Source organism: Astatotilapia calliptera, chromosome 6 (genome assembly GCF_900246225.1).
Source record: "Astatotilapia calliptera chromosome 6, fAstCal1.2, whole genome shotgun sequence".
NCBI classification, from domain to species: Eukaryota; Metazoa; Chordata; class Actinopteri; order Cichliformes; family Cichlidae; genus Astatotilapia; species Astatotilapia calliptera.
This window is the reverse complement of record NC_039307.1, coordinates 4,262,132-4,285,329: the sequence shown is the minus strand read 5'-3', so window position 1 is coordinate 4,285,329 and position 23,198 is coordinate 4,262,132. Positions and strand designations below refer to the sequence as shown.

The 23,198-nt window shown below is 44.3% G+C and overlaps 1 protein-coding gene across 4 annotated transcripts in view; it reads left to right on the top strand.

Moving 5' to 3' along the window:
* rptor (regulatory associated protein of MTOR, complex 1) overlaps positions 1–23,198 on the top strand; it is a 204,413-nt gene that overhangs the window by 152,385 nt on the left and 28,830 nt on the right. For all 4 annotated transcript variants that reach the window (XM_026169798.1, XM_026169801.1, XM_026169800.1 and 1 more), the window contains 6 exons: positions 719–859; positions 1,627–1,747; positions 2,434–2,574; positions 8,335–8,490; positions 16,035–16,153; positions 22,066–22,169. In XM_026169798.1, coding sequence (XP_026025583.1) covers positions 719–859; positions 1,627–1,747; positions 2,434–2,574; positions 8,335–8,490; positions 16,035–16,153; positions 22,066–22,169 — 782 coding nt within the window. The remainder of the gene's footprint in view (positions 1–718; positions 860–1,626; positions 1,748–2,433; positions 2,575–8,334; positions 8,491–16,034; positions 16,154–22,065; positions 22,170–23,198) is intronic.

Below are 23,198 nucleotides of genomic sequence, written 5' to 3'. Positions count from 1 at the left end.
ACATGTTGCATTTTCCTGTAACTATTGTCTTAAAGATTACCTTGGATTTTCTGATTTTAATCAGCTCTTGCTGAAGTGAATTATGAAATGTTCATCTGAACTGTTTGAGCTGAACCTCTTTAATTGGAGCAAACTGCAACAAAGTAACATCTGTTTATTTTAGCATCACTGCAGCTGTGTCCTGAAATCTAATCGCCTCCAAAAAAGTGTTTTTTGGGGTTTGGGTGTTTTTTGTCGCCAGAACAGGAAAATAAGCTAACCAAATATTCATTCTTGTGTGGTAATAAGGTTTGGTTTGTGAATCCGATCCCTGATGGGAAATTCCTTTTGGGCAAAGCAGGTTTAGATTAAAAATCCAATGAGGCAGCGTAGAAAAAGTAATGAGTTAGTGATACAGGTCAGCGAAGCATCCAGCATCTCTGAATTTCATACTGGTGCAGTGAGAGAATATTGAACTATAATTACCTCTAAAACTCTTCCCCACTGGTTCCACAAGACATTAAAATATTTTTGTATCAGTTTGCTGAGGAAATATTTGGTTTTCGGGGTAAACGGCCGAACCCCAAAATCACTGTCAGGTAAAAATAAATAGAAAGCTAGAGCTGCAGCGTTTACTGTGGAGACTAAACCACAGCGAAGCCAGCTTTTAACTTTTAACATCATTACTGAACGAGGAGGAGAGAAAGCTTAAGGTGTTGTGTGGGTTGTGCTGTTGCAGGTGAGGTGTGCAGCTGTCTTTGCTTTGGGGACGTTTGTGGGGAACTCTGCTGAGAGGACGGACCACTCCACCACCATCGACCACAACGTGGCCATGATGCTGGCCCAGCTCATCAACGATGGCAGCCCTGTGGTCCGAAAGGTTGCTACAGCACGCAGACAGACACTTGCATAAAATATAGTTGCAAACTGATAAATGTAGAAATTGGGAATTTAAAAAAAATGTGCAAAAACAGCAGAAGGACATAAAACTAGGCCTAGAAAGACGAAAGAAAGTGTACTTTATTGGTCCCCATGGGGAAAATCCCTCTCTGCATTTAACCCATTCACTCAGTGAAGCAGTGGGCAGCCACTGGGCGCCCGGGGAGCAGTGTGTAGGGACGGTACCTTGCTCAGGGGTACCTCAGGGTAGCTGTTCAGGGGAATCGAACCCCCGACCTTCCGATCATGGGGCCACCACTCTACCTACTGAGCTATCCCTGCCCTAAACTACACTTCTACTAAGATCACTGGTGTACTGGTGCATTTGAGATGATTTAATTCCATGAATTAATCCACGGCCTGTGTGTGGCCTGCTGGGTATTGATAAGTTCCTGCACTTGGCTGCTCTTTGTTACTTGTGAAACTAGAAATTTTAATTTTTTTAAACAACATTTCATATTTCAAGATAACCAGACAAAAACCCAAAAAGTCTGTTTGTTTAAGAGTTGCTAACAAATGTGTCTTGAGAAAAGACAGCAAGAGAAGATTGTAGCGTTTGCTTTTTGTTTTGTGGCAGGTAAAAGATCCAAAAAGAAACCAATAAAAACATCTGAATTAGAGGACTTAGCTCCTTTGTTACCTTACACCTAAAACAAACGGAACGATCATCATGGTTGATGCTGTCTTTTTTGCATATGCATTTGGCAGGAGCTGGTGGTAGCACTCAGTCACCTGGTCGTCCAATATGAGAGCAACTTCTGTACTGTTGCCCTCCAGTTTATTGAGGAAGAGAAGAACTACTCCGTGCCGTCACCGGCCAACACCGCGGGTATGTGATCAGCAGTTCCTTTAATCAGAGTCACTGTGTCAGATTTTAAGCATGTGGGATTTGTACACGCGTAGGCCAAAACCTAGTTTGAGATTTTCATTGTGTTATTATCTGAATGACCCTTGACCCAGAATATGACTTTTTTATAATCATTTGAATAAGGTTGATGTTTCCTGTGATACAGATCGGGCTTAATTTACAGGATATTTATGTATCAGTGGTAAGAGATCAAATTTAGCAGCGGTCAGAGGATTGAAAGCTGAAGTCATACCTCTCCTGTATGCAGGTGTGTGCAGGGAGAGTGGGTCGACTGGGATGAGTGAGTTTATGTAGAGTCAATTTGAATTTCTTGTTTCCATTTTTTATGGCTCGATTTAGGACGAAGAGAAGGTGAAATGGCAAATCACTATTTTTTTTTTTCTTATCTTAAGGCAGAACTGTTGTCGCGTACATGGCAAACATGTGTACAGCTGTTTACTGAGAAATTAGATTTGGACTTGAGTCAAAATTCTCAAAGGTTCTTAGTCAGAAACGCGAAACCACTTAAACAGTTTTTTAAGTTGTTATTTTAGGTTATGAAGTTCCCACAATGATTGAGTTGGGTCAGACTGGGAAACCTAATCATTTTGAGCTGTTTGGGATAATCTGTGATCTGATTAATGTGCTTTTCTGCATTTCATGCTCAGAGCCCGGTAACCTGACTCCAGTGAGGGACAGCCCGGCCATCCCTCGCTTACGATCAGTCAACTCCTACACCAACATCCGAACTGCTACCACTGCCCGCAACCTGAACAAAAGTCTGCAAAACCTCAACCTCAATGAAGAGGGTAAGACCGAGCGACAGGGAGTGCTGGCAAATTAATGTGTGTGAAGTAGACAAAGTCGAGTTTAAGAATGATTTTTAGGAGGGTTGCATTAAGACATAGACTTATAGAGCTTATTAAATTGAACTATTTCAAGGAAAGAGAAATATCACATTCTACATCAGCTGCGGATTCTGGATGTTATTCTTCAGGCTAACTTCTGCATTTTGTTATTCCTGAGTGTGACTCAGTGTGCATTAATAAGAGGTTTCACAACCACCAGAGAGGTCGTGACCAGGTTTCCAAACAGGCAGAGTTCTTCAGCTTGTTGATTCGAACCCGGCTCTCACGTGTAAAAAAACATTTTCACATCATCTTTGTCACGATGCTTAACTCGACACTCGTGTGTCATGTTAGGCATAAGCGTAACACCCAGAGAATATTTAGTACGCCTGCAGTATTTTGTTGTGTAAGTGTATGTTTGCTATTCAGAGGTGGACCTTGGCCCTTTCCCAGAGAAATCCCTATCCAAAAACACTTCTTCATGCTAACACTCTGCTGTGGAGGGCACGCCAACCTAGTGAGTCAAACTGCATCAAAGTTACCAGGAGAGACTAAACTTGTCAAATCCAGCTAAATGAAATTTTTTAATTGTTGCTGCTTCACCTTTGCACTGGCCGATGATTATTGAGAGTTTTTCACCTATAAATGTTATAATTTTCATCTTAGTCTTCAGCTTCGCCTCTCCATTTTCTTTTAATTTTTACTTTAAAGTAAAAGTATTTTTTCTATATCCTCTTACCTCCTTTAGGCTCTTATTCAAGTCCACATTTTATATGCTACTCTGCCTGAGCAGCTTTGCATGATTCAGAGTTCAGAGTAATCAGAATCAGAAAGAATCAAAAAGGGTTTTATTGCCAAATGTTGAGCAGGTTTACAACATTAGGAAATTGCTGCGGTGCTTCAGTGCAAACATACTGTCATAAATTACGCTTAAATAGACATGAAAATAAAAATAAGAATAAGAATTAAAAGTGCTAAGTAGATAGATATATACATGATATATACATGAGTGCAGGTGGTGATCAGTGCCAAACATGGAATGATGCAGTGAACACAGGTTAGGGGTCATGTGTTAGTGGTGGGAACAGTCATACGGTTATTGTTCATGTGTCCAACAGCAGAGGGGAAGAAACTGTTCTTATGGCGAGAGGTTCTGGTGCGAATGGACCGGAGCCTCCTGCCTGAGGGGAGCAGGTCAAACAGACTGTGTCCAGGGTGAGAAGGGTCAGCTGAGATCCGAGCTGCACGCCCCAGTGTCCTGGAGGTGTACAGGTCCTGCAGAGATGGGAGTCTGCAGCCAATCACCTTCTCAGCAGAGCGCACAACACGCTGCAGTCTCTGTTTGTCCCTGATAGTGGCTCCAGCGTACCACACGGTGATGGAGGAGGTGAGGATGGACTCGATGATTGCGGTGTAGAATTGCATCATCGTCCGTGTTGGCAGGTTGAATTTCTTCAGCTGCCTCAGGAAGTACATCCTCTGCTGGGCTTTCTTGATGACGGAGGTGATGGTGGGCTCCCACTTCAGGTCCTGGGTGATGGTGGTACCCAGGGAGCGGAACGAGTCCACAGAGGTGATGGGGGTGTCAGTCAGGATGATGGGGGGGAGTGGGGCTGTGTGCTTCCTGAAGTCCACAATAATCTCCACTGTCTTCTGGGCATTCAGCACCAGGTTGTTGTGGCTGCACCAGGACACCAGACGTTCAACCTCCCTCCTATAGGCAGACTCATCCCCGTCCGAGATGAGTCCGATAACGGTGGTGTCATCTGCAAACTTGATTAGCTTGACAGACTGGTGGGTGGAGGTGCAGCAGTTGGTGTACAGGGAGAAGAGCAGAGGAGAAAGAACACAGCCCTGAGGGGAGCCGGTGCTGATGGTCCGGGAGTCCGAGACATTCTTTCCCAGCCTCACGTGCTGCTTCCTGTCCGTCAGGAAGTCAGTGATCCACCGGCAGATGGGATCAGGCACATTCATCTGGGAAAGCTTGCCTCGGAGATGGTCTGGAAGGATGGTGTTGAAGGCAGAGCTGAAGTCCACAAACAGGATCCTGGCGTAGGTTCCTGGGGAGTCCAGATGCTGCAGGATGAAGTGTAGGGCCATGTTGATGGCGTCATCTACAGACCTGTTGGCTCTGTATGCAAACTGCAGGGGGTCCAGGAGGGGGGCCGTGAGGGTCTTGAGATAGGAGAGAACCAGGCGCTCAAATGACTTCATGACCACAGATGTCAGAGCCACGGGTCTGTAGTCATTTAGTCCAGTGATCCTAGGTTTCTTGGGGACAGGGATTATGGTAGAGGACTTGAAGCAGGCAGGCACATGACATGCCTGCAGTGAGGAGTTGAAAATGCCAGAAAACACTGGGGCCAGCTCGTTTGCACAGTGTCTGAGGGTGGCAGGAGACACACCGTCTGCTTCCTCACACCTGCTTCATGAATATGAAGAGTTGTGGTGGGAGGAGGTGGTGTGAAATCCTCCTTTGTGTGGGGTGAGGAGGGGGGTGTTGCAGGTGAAGTGATTGAAGGTGGTGATGGCTCTATGGAGGGGGGAGAGGTGGGGGAATGAGTGTCCAAAGTGTCTCTATTGTTGGGGCCATTGGAGGTGTGAAGGCTGCCTGATGGCTCGTCAAAACGGCAGTAAAAGTCGTTAAGGGTGTTGGCCAAGAGCAAGTCGTCAGTGGAGTGGGGGGTTTTAGGCTTGTAGTTGGTGATATTCCTAAAACCTTTCCACACAGAGGCCGAGTCATTCTCTGAGATCTGCTGCTGCATCTTCTCAGAGTGCTGATGTTTAGCAATGTCCACTTCTTTAGTGAACCTGTACTTGGCCTCTCTGTAGCAGTCCCTGTCTCCGCTTCTGAACGCCTTTCTCTTTTCCAGCCACAGCTTTTTGAGTTTAGGAGTAAACCAGGGTTTGTCATTGTTATAACTCACCCTGGTGCGTGATGGCACAATGCTGTCCTCACAGAAGTGGATATAGGAGGTGACAGTGTCCGTAAACTCGTCCAAGCTGTTAGAAGCAGCCTTCATTGTGTCCCAGTCTGTAGACTCCAAACACGTGCGAAGCTCCTCCACAGCCTCGTTGCTCCACAGTTTTTTGGTCCTCACGACAGGTTTGGAGAGCTTCAGCCTCTGTCTGTACGCGGGGATTAGGTGGATCATGACGTGGTCAGAAAGTCCGAGTGAAGCGCGGGGCACCGCACGATAGGCCCCGCTGATCGTGCTGTAACAGTGGTCCAATGTCCTCTCCTCTCTGGTCGGGCATTTAATATACTGCTTGTATTTGGGAAGCTCATGGCTCAGATTGGCTTTGTTAAAGTCCCCAAGAGCAATGATGAGAGAGTCCGGGAATGTCCGCTCCATGTGCAGTATCTGCTCCGCGAGTGCGCACTGAGCTGCCTGCGCATCCGCATCTGGCGGGATGTAAACAGCGGCCAGGATGAATGAAGCAAACTCCCGCGGAGAATAAAACGGTTTGCAGTGAATGAAAAGGTATTCCAGAGAGGAAGAGCAGTGCTGAGCAATCACTGTCACATCTGTGCACCAGCCACTATTAATGTAGAAGCAGACACCTCCACCTTTGGTCTTACCAGAGAGAGAGGCCTGCCGGTCAGCGCGCAGCAGATGAAAGCCCTCCACCTTGAGCGCGCTGTCCGGGATGTCCTCACAGAGCCACGTCTCCGTAAAACATAACACACAGGAGGAGGCAAAGTCTCTGTTCATGCTTCTCATCAGGGCCAGTTCGTCTATCTTATTCCTGAGTGATCGTACATTGGAAAGGAAGATCCCAGGAAGAGCAGTTCGCAGTCCACGTCTCCTCAGACGCACGAGTGCGCCGGCTCGCTTACCTCTCTTTCGGCGTCTCACTTTCCTGATCACAGTCTGCAGTAAATCTGCCACGGATGCGACAAATATTGGAAGTAAATCCACAGGTGTTGTAGTCCTGTGGTTAAGAAGCTCTTCTCTGGTGTAAGAATATCCAGAGGAGTGCCCAGACACAGAAGTTATGCACAAAAACAAGACAGAAGTAACGCACTGAAGCACCAGGGCATCCATACGCGGCGCCATCTTGGATCGTAATCCTTATTTATCTTATATTGGGCGGGATTGGTGCTGCTCCTCAGGTCATCGTCTGTCTTTAAGGCCACCTTCCCTCAGAGCCAGCGACAATAAATAGATGACTGAGATAACCGTGTTAAGGAAATCGAGGGTTCAGAGCATCTGAATCCTGAGCGGCCTAATCACCAGTGGAAATGTGGAGCTGTCCATGGTGCTGAACTTTAAACCAAAGGCATACTGCACTGTATGACGCTGGGTGACCGGGGAGGGGATCTTTGCAGCCAATCATTGACAAAACAAACTAACAGAGCTTCAGTTATCAGTCAGCATGAGCCAGACCAGCTGCCTTTGTTTTTAACAGGGTGATTATTCACGTCTCTTTTGATGTTGAATGACAAGCTGCACAAGCAACCAGCTCACTCTGAATATTGTCATATGTTTTACTTGATATATTTTTTGGCAAATCTGGAGCATTTAAATGAATGCAGTTTGATTTGCTTGTGAGCAGATCACCTCAGCATCAAAGCACGACTCGAGTACGTGTGAATCCTCCCTGTTAACAAGAAGGGTTTGCTGACATTTGGCCAGCTCACAGAGTTTTCTTCATGTTACTTGTTTGGCAGGTATTCTATCTTTACTAATCCCCAGTACAAAAATCATTTTTAGGACTCAAATTTTTAACTTTTTTGTTTGTTTTTGGGTTTGCTTTGTGTTTGTTTTTGTTTTTTTGGTCTGCCGCTGGTGTGATTCAGGGTAATTTGGTCAGTTGGTCCTTGCGTTGTCCATTTCTGTCCTTCCTGGTGGTCAGCGTGACAACCACAAAACAGAGGAAAAGCTGTACGGACTGAAATTGAGTCTTTCAACCCGTCACGCTTATTTTCTGCTTCTCAAACAGCCGTAACTTCAAGGAAAAGCTTTGTCCGCTTCAGAAAACCTTTTGTGAACTTTTCTTCTTATTCATATTTAAAAAAGGGAAGTTAAAGTGTGAGTAAAAACAATAAAAAAACTAATGCTAATCAAAATATTCATGGAATAATTTAAGCCGTAGCCACGTAAATCTAACACGAGGGTCCAGGGCTTTTCAAGCACAACTCACTGTCCTTAGTGAGCTTGTGACCTCCTGTTTGTGTTCAGTGATTCAGACAGCCAAAGCTAACTGCCCTCCCTCTGTCTACCACTGCCAGGCTGAGCAATGACTAAGCCCTGAGTGGTGCTAAATCACTGGCACTTGGTGAAGTGCCTAACCTACTGCTCACACCATTTCTAATTCACATTCTCAGTGCTTATTCCAATGCACAGGGGTGTTTATCATCAATAAGCACCGAGCAGAACGTATTTCCATTCTCCACCAATCTCCATTTCCACATTTCAGCCTGCAGTTTGTTTGGCCGATGCATGGGAGTTGGAGTTGTGTGAGTCAGAGTAATGAGCGGTGTTTATGGTAGTTACAGCAGGAAACAAGTGGATCTGACGTCTGAAATGAAGTTATGACTTCTGTCGTTGGCCTCCAAGTTTACACATTTCACACTTGATTGGCTGTTGATTAGACTGTTCAGTTTTGTTTTCTTTTTTTCAATGTACATAATGGCATATTTACAGCAGCTAATCAGCTTCCTTTTCAACTGATTACGTTTGTAATGCTCATAACTTATTGCTGTCCTCTATCCAGGTGGACCAGCAGCCTTCTCTCCTGGTAACTTGAGCACCAGCAGCAGTGCCAGCAGCACCCTGGGGAGTCCTGACAACGACGAGTACATCCTCTCTTTTGAAACCATCGACAAAATGCGACGGGTGTCCTCGTATTCTTCTCTGAACTCCCTCATAGGTAACCAATGTCCAGTACTACCCGAGTTCTGTCTGTGGTTTCCTACAAGTAAATGTTAAGATAAGATAAGATAAGATAACCTTTATTAGTCCCACACGTGGGAGATTTGTTTTGTCACAGCAGGAGTGGACAGTGCAAAAGTTATGAGGCAAAAATTAGAATACAATAAGAATAAATACAGTACACAACTGTACAGAATAGAATAAAATACTATATACAGTAGAATAAAATAAAATAAATATACAATAAGATAAAAATAGAATACAAATACAAATACTATATACAACTGAGTAAAAATACAACGATGACAGAAAGGATTATTGCACTTAGTATTATTGCATATGTGTGTGCTTGATCAGTTAAAGTCTTTATTATGGAGTCTGACAGCAGTGGGGAGGAAAGACCTGCGAAATCTCTCCGCCCCACACCGTGGGTGCCGCAGTCTCCCACTGAAGGAGCTGCTCAGTGCTGTCACAGTCTGCTGCATGGGGTGGGAGATGTTGTCCATCAGGGATGACAGCTTAGCCGCCGTTCTCCTGTCACTCACCACCTCCACTGGGTCCAGAGGGCATCCTAGAACAGAGCTGGCCCTTCGTTGAAAAATACTTAAAGTGTGCAAGGGTAGAGAACGACCCTGAGGAGGCACTGAGGACGTGAGATGTGTGAGGCAGGTGTTACTCACTGATCCTCAGGCCAGAGAAGAATGGAGAGCGACACAGAAGCACCGGGCAGCTCTGACCCCGGGGGCTCTTTTGAAGTTGATGACTTTTCCCCTCCAGGATCCCTTGAAGCAGACATTAATGTGGTGGAGGACCATGGTGGTCCCAAGCCATATCAATTCAAGCCACTGACTCGGGCACCAGTAAGACCCAGAGCTCGCTCTTTCTCTATCAGGGGACTGTCCTGCTGCAGCCCAGTCATATGATGTAAAAGGAAACTGTTCAGCTCAGTAGCAGTGATTCTTCAACCAGGAAACACCACTGCGAAAAGTCCTGTGTCTCGAAGAGAATTTTTTTTTTTTTTTTTTTTTTTTTTTGAAGAGAGCAAAAAGCGTTTTTCAAACTATGAAATGTAGGTTTGTTTTTTTTGTGTTTTTTTTTTTTAAAGATTTTGGTATAAAACATGCAGAAAATATAGGCTAGACACACACATGCATACTGTCATTTACTATCGAAGTCAAAACCTCATCTGCCACAATAACCGTCTTTAGCAACACTTGCATTTACAAAACCACAGATGATTTAAGAAGCAGCATGCACAAGGTAAACAAACATTATATAACAGCAGCTATGCACTATTCTAAACCCAGATTTATTTAATATCTTGATAAGAGCACCGACCACTAACAGCTATATTCACAGGCAAAGCAACTAATAGCTAATAACATGTAAGCTGACGGTGTGGTGTCAGCTCGCTTAATACGCAATCTGTTCTATTGCTAGCAAAGAAATAGTCAGTAGATACAGGTGGAGGAACAACATGCAACAGTAGCATGCTAACCTATATCAATTTCACAATCATTTAACATTCAGATGGGTTGTTTTAAGTTTATAGAGCTCTATTATGATGTCTCAAAGCAAATTAGTTTACCTTTAAGCCAGTAGTCTTCTTTGAGATGGGCTGTTGGTTTTGAAAATGAGCATCTTGTTTGGAAAATCATCCATCCATCCATCTTCATCCGCTTTATCAGGGGCCAGGTCGCTGGGGCAGCAGCCTAAGCAAAGAGGCCCAGACCTCCCTCTCCCCAGCCACCTCCTCCAGCTTATCCGGGGGAACACCAAGGCGTTCCCAGGCCAGCCGAGAGATATAATCTCTCCAGCGTGTCCTGGGTCTGCCCCGGGGCCTCCTCCCGGTGGGACATGCCTGGAACACCTCACCCAGGAGGCGCCCAGGAGGCATCCTTGTCAGATGCCTGAACCACCTCAGCTGGCTCCTTTCGATGTGGAGCAGCAGCAGCTCTACTCTGAGCCCCTCCCGGATGGCCGAACTTCTCACCCTATCTCTAAGGGAGAGGCCAGCCACCCTTCGGAGGAAGCTCATTTCTGCCGCTTGTATCCGCGATCTCGTTCTTTCGGTCACTACCCACAGCTCGTGGCCATAGGTGAGGGTAGGGACGTAGATCGACCGGTAAACTGAGAGCTTCGCTTTTACACTCAGCTCCCTCTTCACCACGACGGACCGGTGCAGCGTCCGCATTACTGCAGCTGCAGCCCCAATCCGTCTGTCGATCTCCGGCTTCCTTCTCCCATCACTCGCGAACAAGACCCCGAGATACTTGAACTCCTCCACTTGGGGCAGGAACTCATCCCCGACCCGGAGTGGGCACTCCACCTTTTTGTGGCTGAGAACCATGGCCTCAGATTTGGAGGTGCTGATCCTCATTCCCGCTGCTTCACACTCGGCTGCGAACCGTTCCAGTGTGAGCTGGAGGCCCTCACCCGATGAAGCCAACAGAACCACATCATCCGCGAAAAGCAGAGATGAGATTCTGAGGCCACCAAAGCGAAAGCCCTCCGCCACTTGGCTGCGCCTAGAAATCCTGTCCATAAAAATTATGAACAGAACCGGAGACAAAGGGCATGTAGAAAATCATTGTTTTATTTATTATTTCATTGTATATAAGCTTTGCTAACTGTGTGTCGGCTGTATCTGGAGACATTCATTAGCATGACTAATGCAGCTGTAACCCTGCTGGATGATGCAGTCAGCAGCAGGGACAGTGTTGCAATATTTTCCATCACGTGAGCAGCAATCCTCAGGGGGCTGTGCGTGAGAGAAAAATAGAAGGAAATAAATGACCTGAAGAAGGTGAAGGGAAGAGGAAGAGTGCGAGGCCTCAGTAGAGTAACCCTGAAACAAGGCCACAGACGGAAAAGCTCCAAATCCAAGAATAGAGCAAGTGTAAAGGTTTGCAGATGTGTAAAGGACACCATAGAAGGGAGCAGGGGGCTGGGACATTAAAGTGCTTTTCCTGATACACACCGAAGTCGCCCCTGTTCACTTACTGCTGCTCGCAGGTGATTGGCGGGCTGCGCCATGCGCCCTGACAGGCAGTTTGTGTGTGAGCAGAACAACTATTAACTCACTTCCACCCCCACAAGAAAGAGGAAAGTGAAACTCAGGATTCCCTCTCCCTCTTTTTTCCTTTTTTAATGTTAAATTTTAACTTGGAAACCTTTCTTAATCTCCCAGCTGCCCCATCACATCTCAGTTAATGCTTTTAACACAGCAAAAATGTAAAATTGAGCTCTGAAGAATACATTCAAGTTGCCGTGAAAGTAGTTTGAGGTATTGTAATAAAAGTTGGCTTTGTTTTAGTTATTTTCATATCGGTCCTCTGAGGAGAAAGCAAACCAGTGTCTTCTCTATTTTAACTGTGTAAATGTGCACAGAGACCTGCTCAAACGCACATTTGAGTTATTCTGTAAGACACATATTGTTCTGGCTTTTTTCTCCTCTCTAAAAGAAACTTCAGGGATTTCTCGGCTAATCCAGAAACCTGAAGTCAAATTCATCAGGGCCTTCCAGCTGTTCTGGTGGGATTTTCAGAGTTTTTTCATGTTTTTTTGTTTTTAATAGCGCAGACACAATAGGAAACCAAAGCTTGGAAATTAATGTTTGATGAAGAAAATCATTAAAAACACGTTGGCAGTGTTCGCTCTCTTTACCCTTTAGTCTGACAAATCTAAAATTTGATGCCCATTGAAACGTTTTTCAACGTGCACTGCTGGCGTGAGCTTCCCGTCCATGTAAATGGGTTATTAAATAAATAAACATATTGGGGTCTCACCCACTAAACGGTTCCCCCAGCACAGCTGAGCAGAGTCCAAACACTCCCCTCAGCGAGCCAGTATAAACGCCTTCTCTCACAGTGGGCAGAGAAGATGAATGGATGTTTCTGGGACACGAAGAAAGGGCTAAAATGCTTACCTGAGTGCAGATTTGTGTAGAATTAGATTTGCTTTTGCCTCTTGCATTTCTTTTGTCACTTAGATTCAGTTATCTAACTCATTTGAGACTTCAATTGCCGTTCTGATTTATTTGTTCTTAACTTATTCTTTTCCATCCTTTGTTTGGTTTGAAGTTGCTTTCATAAGACCCTTGGGGCTTGCTTTTTCATCTCAACTGGAAACAAAAAGCATTAACTTGTTTCTCACTTTGTGGTAAACAGCAGCATGCATTCACCGATTTATCTCATCTATCTGCAAACAAAGAAATGTTGAGAGGGTACGTGTATTATAGGCCAGCATTTTGGAACAGATTTCAATGCTGAATGCAGCAGCTGCAGGAGTCTGCCTGCACAAAACCAACAGGGTAATAAAAGTGTGCTGTGGGCCAGGGTCAGAGCACTGATTGATGGACTTACTATTTGTTATTATAATTACCCCCAAGCTGGGAGGTTCATTTGTAAGGCATAAATATCTAATATGGCTTCAGCCGAGGTTCAGAGATTGTTTTTAATCTTTTGTTTTCAGTAACATAAAAAAGTCTTTGATGTTGTGCTTGGAGGACACTGTTTTGGGATGTAAGGTTTTTAGGTGTCTGCCTGATTTATCGTTCCTCGATTTAGTGCTGAATGTTGTTGATGAGTAATCGGAAGAAAACGGCGACACACGGCTTATGTAAAATATCTTTATAAAACACTATACAGTACTGAAACTAGATGCATATTGCGCATTTGCAGCTTGTGGCATCTATACATGCAGTCATACATGCAGTACTGCTTCTCTGAGTGTGGGTCACAGTTGAAGCAGAGCTGTACGGTCCTTGCTACCGCCTCCCTCCCTTCTCCAGGAATACTGAGGCACTCCCAGGCAGGCCACACGGGTCTGTTCAGAGGTCTTCTCTCAGGTGGACGTTTCTAAGACACCTCACCTTGGAGCCATCCTGTCCATGCATAAAATCTGCAGCTCTGCTCTGAGCTCCCCTTGTCTGACTTAGCATTTAACCTCACCTCTAAACACAAACCCAGACGCACTGTTGAGGATTGTCGTGTCTGCCTCTTGTTTACAGGGTGAGTTTAGATTGATAAGCTGCAACACAACAGACTGGTACAGCAGTCCACTTGTCAACCACCTCCTCCACTCTGAACTGCGCCCTGAGGTGCTTTAACTCCACCATATGCAACATTTAATCCCCAATTCAAAGCAGGTTTCAAATTTAGAATTGCTCAGCTTTCATCCAAACCTCATGGTGAAAGGTCACCTAGAGGGCAGCAGCCCACATCATCTGCAAAAAACTGATCTTGTAACCACGAAGGTGGAAAAAGCCCTTTCCGTGGTTAAGTTCTGTCCACAAAGGTTACTTCCTTTTGGATGCAGTATTTATTTCAGCCGTTACAGCCATTCGCCCTCTAACGACCCTTAATAGCTGCACCACGTCCATCCATCTAGCAGCTGACAAAGACAACATCAACCGTTTTATCTTTGTGATGGTGCTAAAAAAGCTAATATACAAAAGTCAGTAAGGTTCACAGTCTGTGAACCGCACTGATATTTTCATTCCAGACTAAAGCTGTGAAGCTGTGCATCTAAGGTAGGCCATGACTAATGCAGACTTTTAGTCTGCCTGGGCCAACTTTCAAATTTGTTACATCAGAAGCTTAAATTCACTTTTGTCAGTGTGTTTGAGGCAGTCTCACATTTAAAGAGCACCGCAGGTATGATTTGGGGCTGCTTACACTGCTTACCTCTCGCTCGAAATATATTAAAAATATATTTTACACACACGAGGTCCTTCACTGCTTTCAGACATTCTGATGTACTTTTTATGTTTCAGCCGTTTAAATCTCCCAAAAAATGATATGCAGTGTTAAAAGTGATTTATGTCATCTTCAAGAATTGGTGGAGGCTATAAAAAAATGATGCAGTGGTTCATTTAGCCAGCGGTTAACATCTTTACTACTGTACATCCGTTTCTCTCTGCACAAGACTTGGGACGACACGAGTGTCACGTCAGGACACGGCTGTGCTGCAGCGCTCAGCCAGTGAATGATATTCACCGTCACGTTCTTTCATGTGGACTGTGTAGGGATGGTGCACTGGTAATTTGTGCGCAGCAGTTAAATGGGAGAGGAACCCTATTTCACATTTATCAAGTGGCTGTTTACTGCAGCAGCTAGCACGCTGGCTAGCTGTCGCTAATCATATCCTGGCCCTCAGGCTGCAGTCTAATCACCTCTTTAACTCCCTCGCTCTCTTCCTCCCGCAGTCACTCTTGCTCTCTCCGTCACTTCATCTCTCCGTCCTTGTTCAGGATGCTTTTTTTTCTTACTTATTCTTTGTCTTCTCTCTTTATATCTTGCCTTTTTGATCACTCTCTGTCATATGTCAGAGCACAGAGGCTTCTGAAATGTATGATCCATCTCTGTTCTCTTTTTCCCTCCTTCTGCACTCTGTTTGGGATTCGCTGCGCCGACACCACATCTTTCATATTGCATCCATCCCCTAGTTGCTGCCTTCTGTCTTCCTCCATTTTTGGGGGGAGCGGTTGCCCTTTTTGTCTCCCTTGTTTGAAGCACTTTCTGGCAGGGAGTCTCAGTTAGTGGGTCCAGACTTCAGTCGTTCTCGTTACCTCTCAGGGTTTATAAATCCTGGATTTTTAGAAAAGTGGAGATTTGGGCAGGGTAGAGCGTGACAGCGGTCATCCTTAGAGGTCAAATTTGCACGGCTGCCTTCATAGTCGGAGAGATCTGAGAAGAAGGAGGGAATAATCAATTCAAAATGAGAAACTGCAACAGCTGGGGACTGCCAAGTGTCCCGGTGCCTGACACTGAGAAAGACGGCAGATTGAAGCTGACGGACTGAAGGACTTTTAGATGGAGCTAGAGTAGAAAAGGGGCTGCAGCAGGAAGAGGGCTAAGTAAGGAAAACATGCAGGAGCAAGTAAAGGCTCACAATCTAGGGTGAGTTTGAATAAGAAAAAGAGTTCATTCTAACACAAAGAGACACAACAGGCTGGTGGTGCCTCCAAACAAACTGTTGTCAGCAAGAAACTCTTGTGAAAATGACAGAAGGAGGAGAAAGTTCAAAGAACAACAAACAAGCTTCAGAGAAAATCAGCAAATTGTCACATTCGCTGCAAAGTCGATGCAGAAGAAAAGAATAATGACGAGAGAACAAAAACACCTTGACAACAGGAAATGTTTGTTCATTTGTATTCATGATAACAGCAACAGTTCTCGGCAGTGGAGCTCCGGTGGATGCGGAGAGCCAGCTGTTTGTTGCGCGTGTGTGTTGTGCGTTGATTAATTGTGTACATTAGCTTACACCAGAGGTCCGTTTCCCTCTGCCAGCCAAAAAAACCTATAACTGCAGGAGAGGTAAATGACCGGAGAGGGTAGCATGAAGCTAATGAGATGAGCACTTAGCTCTTCTTGTAATGAACATGAAGTGAATTATAAGATCTACATCAGAGTGAGGTGTACAGTATGAGTTTGTGGGTGTTTTGTACGTGTGTTAATTTTCTCAATGTGTGTGATTTGTGTTCGTTGTTTAAAACTTTGCTTCCAAGCTGAATTTTCTCGTTTTATTTGTCTCTTCTAGGCGTGTCCTTCAACAGTGTTTACACTCAGATCTGGAGAGTGCTGCTTCATCTGGCTGCAGACCCTTTTCCTGAAGTGTCAGATCTGGCCATGAAGGTCCTCAATAGCATAGCATACAAGGTGCGTTATGTTCGGGTCTTTAAAGCTTTTATCACAAACTGTGTATTAAAGACTGACTTTCATTTGGCTCAGTCACACCAGAGCAAGAACAGGATAACAACCTTCTCTTGAGTAGGAAGTAAAACCTGACCTGTGGTTTCCCGGCAACTGCAGTGAATTAGTTTATGTTTGGAAACAGATTGCAAGTATTTGTGGGAACCGGGCTACTGCTTTTGATCACAAGATGATTACACAAGTTGTCTAATAGAACCCAGCGTTTCTCCAAACAAGTGCAGATGACTCAGACTGACTTCATTCACTGGTCGATAATGGTTTGCAAACAACAGCAGACAGGTTGCTGACACCTTACAGCCAGTTGGACTGGGATGCGACTCTGCAATAGGGTGGTTGCTAAGCAGGTTTATCCTGGTTCCAATATACAGTCCTTAAAAAAAATTATTAGGCCAAGCAGCAAGAAAATAGAAATATTTTATAATTTTGTGCTTTGACTGACTCCATCTTCATGCTGGTTTGTCGCCGTTTTGATGCACCAGACCTGCTTTGAAAATGGCAACAGACTGATTTCATGTTCACTTTACGTGGTCACACTTATTTTGGTCTTGCTGCATTCAGTTCCCAAGCACTGTTTTTTTTTTTTTTTCCCCCAGTGTGACTGTAGCATAGTTGGTTGTGGAGTCCCTTTCTGAAGCCTCAGTGTTAGCATTTTGATGGTTGCTATGTTGTAATTAGCAGTAAGCTAATGCTTGCAAGCTTGGATAACGTATTCATCCATAGATTGAATACAAACATCGACAAAGACACCTGTGAATTGGCGCTGGGCATTATTAGAGGTGTGTGTGCTTTGCCTGCACAGGTAGCTGTAGCCACCAATCGAGTCGCTGAACTCCGTGTTTGTGGTTTCGGTGCTTTTTGGAGAATTTTTAATGAATTTGTCCAATAAATAATAATGTGCCTTAATTTAATGTAAAATACCCATAGAATAAGTATTGAGGCTGTTAAAAATCTAAAGCGGTAATGTTGGGCCTTTTTTATCATGATCTAAATGGATTGACTTCCTTTTAGAGCCGCCCTCATGTGGCCATTAGAGGAACTGCATCCGCTTCGTTTTTCAGCTCTTCAGGTTGCTGATTGTTTCTCAAAAAGGCGTCTGTGTATCACTGACAAGCATTCAAGAAAGAGCGGGGAAATTAGTTTTACAGCTTTTGCTTACTGCATTTTGAATTTAAGGTTTGAGCCTTTTCTTCCTTTTCCCGCTGTCCACGTTATAAGTAATTCTTAAAACTGAGTATCATCTCATTTTCTGGAGTCTAATATAATGAGGATATTATAATTGACTTTTTGTCTCTGTATCCCCGTATATCAGTTCTTTTTCACCTCATGGTTATACAGTGAAAAAGATCAGCTTCCAGCACACATGCCCCTCCCTCCCACTGGCATTTGCTTCCTCCGAAAGGCCATTACTTTTGTGCAAATGCAATTAAGGGCCAATGACTCCCCGAGGCTTGGCAGAGCGCAGCAGAGCAAAGAGGCTGCCGTAACTTAAGGAGCTATAATAACCACTATACTCCACCACCCATCCTAAGCCTCGGGCAGGATTTCTTGTGTTTTCCACCACCAACACCAATTGTTCCCTCTGTTACCTTCACACAGGCAGCATCTCTGCATCGAGGCTTCCGTCTCAGCTGCAATAAAACAAAGAACAGGACGCGATTAACAATATAATGCAATAGACGTTTTCTTCTGCCAGCACCGTAACACATTTTTGGAGCATGAGTTATTGTGGACCTGCACACTCAAGTCAATTTAACAAACAGTGGTGTCATATTTATAAAGATTAGGTCCCTGACAAGCAACATAAGAGAACAAGGAAGACGCCTTGAATGGAAGGAGACAGGATTCAGTCGTGCCCTGCACCTGCTCAGGACACTTTTGCGACACGTTTAGAGGGTTAATCATCATCAGTCATGTTAATCTTTCAAGCTGTGAACTTGAGACTTGATTTACAGAGTTGCACAGGCTCAATTTTTAAACCCACAGAGTCTGACTAATATAGTTGTTTGTAGTTATTTATTTACTCATGTACCCAATCCTGACTCTGCACAGATCGGCTGCTTGTTTCGTTTGTGGCTTTCCAAACACATGTGGCCAACAGGGAAGCCGCGTCCTCACAAGTTGAACGTTGTTTCTCTTCTTTAAATTCCAATACTGAGATATCAGCAAATAGTTAATAATATATCATAATATCGGGTCCCCTGCAGTAGCCAGGGCATGTCCTTTCACTCACACATTAAACAAATGTGCAGGACGCCCCATCAGTTTGTGCGGCTTTGTCAGAAATAGAAGCAGTCTCAGAGTGATGCTCAGAAACGAGGTTGTGTGTTGTTACTCGTAATGTAATTCTTTGTTTTGCAGTCTTAAAAGCTCAGTGAAAAGCCCTCAGTTGCAGCAAGAACAGGAACTGGAAAGCGAGATCATATTTTCCTTGTTCGTGGTCTCTTGACGCTCCTTTTCATGAATTTTAAGTCTTCTCTTTTCCTTCAACCTTCAGCTGGTCTTGGCTGAAGGTTTTCTCTCCCCACACCTCGTTCTGTTGGGGGTTTCTTCCTGGTCAAAGGAAGTTCTTCTTCTCCACCATCACCGAGTGATTGTTAATTCGGGTCCTCTGATCACTGGGATTTTGTTTGTAATATGTTACTTTCTCAGACATATGTTGTATCTGTAGTATGTAAATAACATTGAATTGAATTGTCTAAGGATGGCTTCCTTTCAAGTTGTTATAGATTAATAAATGTATTATATCTCTATGTAACATCTGCTTGTAAATAGGACTCAAACAAATGTTCTTAGAACAAATGACAGAACTGTACAAAAATGTAACAAAATATCACAACAAAGACGAGAAAGACTACGAAAAAACAAGACCTTAAACAGAATAAGCACAAGTACTTTGATTTGGGATGAAAAACAAAGTATTTTGTAAATAAATAAAACGATGACGGCCAAATATTTAAACGTAATTTATTCCAATGAGGAGAAGGATAGAAAACAGACATTAAAGAGGATTTGATCTTAGCGTTTGATGCAGAATTTGAAGGAGCAAAATACTGTTCTGGACTATAACGATATCATGAGTACACATTTTAAACAGTGGTGTTAACGGTCTTTTTTATTTTTCCCTCTCTCTCAAAGAGCTCGGCAACAGCTGCTTATTTTAAGAACCCTCATTCAAGTTCACAAGTGCTAACGGCTCTTTTAATTAAGATTTTAAATGTCAAATGTTATTGATTCGTAACAAAGCGAAACAAGGTCAGGAGCTAATTAAAATGTACTTTCTTCCAAGATGATTAAGGCTCTAAATGCTTTTTTTATAGTCCAGTGTTGCTGTCTGATGCTGGGACTCTTGGAGATTTTTAATAGTATATACATTTTGAACACATTGTGATTCTTTTATTCAGGTGCATCCAGTCGTTTTCACAGATGTGTCACTAATAAAGTTGGATCACATCCATCTGAAACAAATCCAGAGGTTTTTTTATGTTTGAATGGCAAAGATTTACTATCCAACACCGCCCTTATCTCCCAGTTGTTTGCCTGTATTGAAAGGAGATTATTGGTTAAGAGAGAGAGAGGATGAGAAGTTCGACCATTCGGGAGGGGCTCAGAGTAGAGCCGCTGCTCCTCCACATCGAAAGCAGCCGGTTGAGGTGGTTCGGGCATCTGAGAAGGACGCCTCATGGCTGAGGTGTTCTGGGCATGTCCCACCGGGAGGAGGCCCCGGGACAGACCCAGGACACGCTGGAGAGATTATAACTCTTGGCTGGCCGGGGAACGCCTTGGACAAGCTGGAGGAGGTTGCCGGGAAGATGGAGGTCTGGGCTTCTCTGCTTAGGCTCTGCCCCCACAACCCGGCCCCGGATAAGCAGAAGAAGATAGATTATGGTTAAGAACTTAAGGTTCTCAATGAAGCCCCCAAACATCATCTTTACTGTGAAAAACAGTTTAATTTAAAGTTTCTCCTCATCTACAAGGTCTTGAAAAATCAGGCCCCATCTTAGCTCAATGACCTCATTGCACCATGTAAGCCCAGCAGAGCGCTTCACTCTCAGACTGCTGGTTGGCTTACACTTGGAGTAGAATGAGAGGCGGAGCTTTCAGCTTCAGTTTGCAGTCAGGAGACAGACATACTAGTTTTTTAAGATTAGACTTGAAACCTTTTGATAAAGCGTAAATTCGGGCTGGATTAAAAAAGGACCCTGAACTTTCCCTTAGTTATGCTGCAGTCGGCTCAGGCTGGGGCATTAAATCCCTCAGGAGGAGGGATTTAATGCGAGTACTGCTTCTCTGCTCACCACATGTGTATAGACCACAGATGCCGCAGATAGCAGCACCTCTATCTGCCTCTGAGCTGGTTCTGTTAAATGGAGGTTTCTCCTTCCTGCCAGTGGTCGTGTGATTGTTGGAGTCTTTACCCTACGGTGTAGAGCACCTGGAGGTGACTGTAGTTTTGATTTGGCGCTATAGAAATAAACCTCAATTGAATGGAAGAATTCTCTCAATTACCCTCAATCACCTTCAGCTGTTCGATCTCATCATCGCATGTCACAGCGATGTCGGGTGCTTTCTCCAGCAGTAAGAAAGCTCTACATAATTTACCAGGATTATTCAGACTTTTCTTTTTTTCCCTGAGCTGTCATCCGCTTCCACAGCTGTATCCTTCGACAGCCTCTGACTAATGTGTTTGCGCAGTTGACTCGCTTTCCAGCCAATTAATGATAGAGGAAGTGTGGGGAAGTGGGTTGAAGTCGGAGAACGAGCCTGTTTCCCTGCGTGGAGTAGTGCAGCTGCTAGCACCAGTTCCAGCCCAGGTTCCCGCTAAAGCTGCAGTCTTGCATGTCTCTCCCGCGTTAGCGTCTGGTTTGTTTGCCACATGTTGACGATCAGCAAACACCGATGAATAATCCATGAGCATGTTACTTCACTGAGTGGAAACGCTCTTCCGCCCTGATGCTTTTTGTTTCAAAGACCTTTTGTTTGTGCAGTTCAGGTTTCCTGTTGTTTGTGTGCTTACCGCTGCCCTCCTCAACATGCGCTTCTCCTTTGTGTCACACATCCATCCCACAATTTCTGCAAAAGACATAAGCGCGTCCTTTAGTTCCTTATCTGCTTTTCCTTTTGTGCCCCGTCCCATCATATTGATCTTGTTGTGCATGAGTGGAAAAGCTGCTTTCATTAGTGATCTGGCTTTTTCCATAATAATTGTTCCAGCTGTTTTTACTGCTGTTTTCTTTCATTTGACTTGCCTCCTAATGAAGCGCCAACAGCTAACCCTCATAGCTGATGTCTCGTCCCCCTCACAGATGCAGCCGTTTTTATGGGCCCGGCCTTTGCATTAAAAACTTTCCTGCCTCGCTCTCAGCCTTTCAGACGCACACAGAAGCAAAAGATGCTCACTGCAATTAGCATAGAAATCAAATCAAAGGTAGTAAAATGTGTTTGCTTGTGTTAACTGGATTTACGCTGCACACAGTTCTCTCCCCACCTGGCTCGAGTAAACAACAGCTCTGCTATTCATCAGCGATGCTTTGCCTCTATTGTCTTTATTAAGTTTGCCCCTCCCTCGTGTGCAGCCATTAGACAACTCACAATGAAGAGGTTATATTACCTGCTCACTTAATGGGATAAACCTGTGGAAATTTAGCAAACTTTGTGAAGTCCTGCACTTTTTATGCAGTTACAGCAGGAAGATTATCCAGATTTTTGGGCTCGTTTCTGATCTAGACACTTCTGCATATTTGTCTCTGAAAGCTTTTGAAAAATCTGGGAAGAAATATCATAATTTCAAACTATAAATCCAAATGTGATCATCTTCAGAAACAAGAATAAACAGACCTTTTTTTTTTTTTCTCCCTCAGGCTACGATGAATGCCAGACCTCAGAGGATCCTGGACTCAGGATCGCTCACCCAGTCAGCCCCGGCCAGCCCCACCAGCAAGGGCACGCACATACACCAGGCTGGGTGAGGACGGAGCTCACACATGCATGAACGCAGTGACACACTGAAAACTCATTAAACGGAAACCCCAGAGCATTTGAATCATGTGTTAGGCAAAAAAAAGTTGCATTTAATCATCACGATGTGCGTCATTTGTAGCAGGCGAATGGGATTCTGGCCAAATGTTACTTTAAATTTTATAGTGAATTATATTCATGGTGCATGAACCAGGATAAAATATAAAAATCAAGCAAAATTAAGTGTAGATTCAGAAGAAAAATAATTATTAGCATTTTAAAATTGAAATATTATTCATGAGCTGTTTGATTTCACGATTGAATAATTTCCCAATTTGTTTGTTTGTGCGTCCAACACCCTTCTGTCATGGTAAATAGTTTTCTATGTGCATTAGAGGAAAGATTCCACCCTTTAATTCAGAACTTTCAGCTTTGCAAACCCTTTCATGGTCATCGCTCGTCACGCCTCTGCAGCAAATCCAGAGCTGCTGTTACATTACACAACCTGAAAGTTTCCTTCTCACTACTTTAATGTGCACATCTGCAGTTTCACCATTATCTCAAACCTGTGCAGAGAGCAAATCATCGGCTTCTGGATCAGACCAAAATTTCTCAGGAGCAGCAGCAGCTGGGTTGAACAGTCTGGGAAAACTCAGTACTGTCCAAGCCTGAAAGTGTCTCATCAGGTCAGAAGAGCGAGGCCGTGTCCCGTGAGAGGCCCTGAGGTTCGACCATAACGTCCCGAGGTGTCTGAGGGATTTTTGGCTACGTTAAGACAGCCTTCATTCATAGCCGGCTCTACTTGCAGGATTTGACTTTGTCCTCCAATACGATTCAAGTTTAAGAGGCGCATTTTTTGCATACTAGAGGAGATCCCCCATGCATTAAAGAAATAGATGTGCAAGTAGTGAGAGGAGGACTACAGATGAGTGAAAAAGCAAAGAAATAGCAGCTGTCCTTTAGACAACACAGAAGAAGCGATGTTAGATTTAGCAGCTGTGTTACATTTAGATGTAACACAGCTGCTAATTTAAAA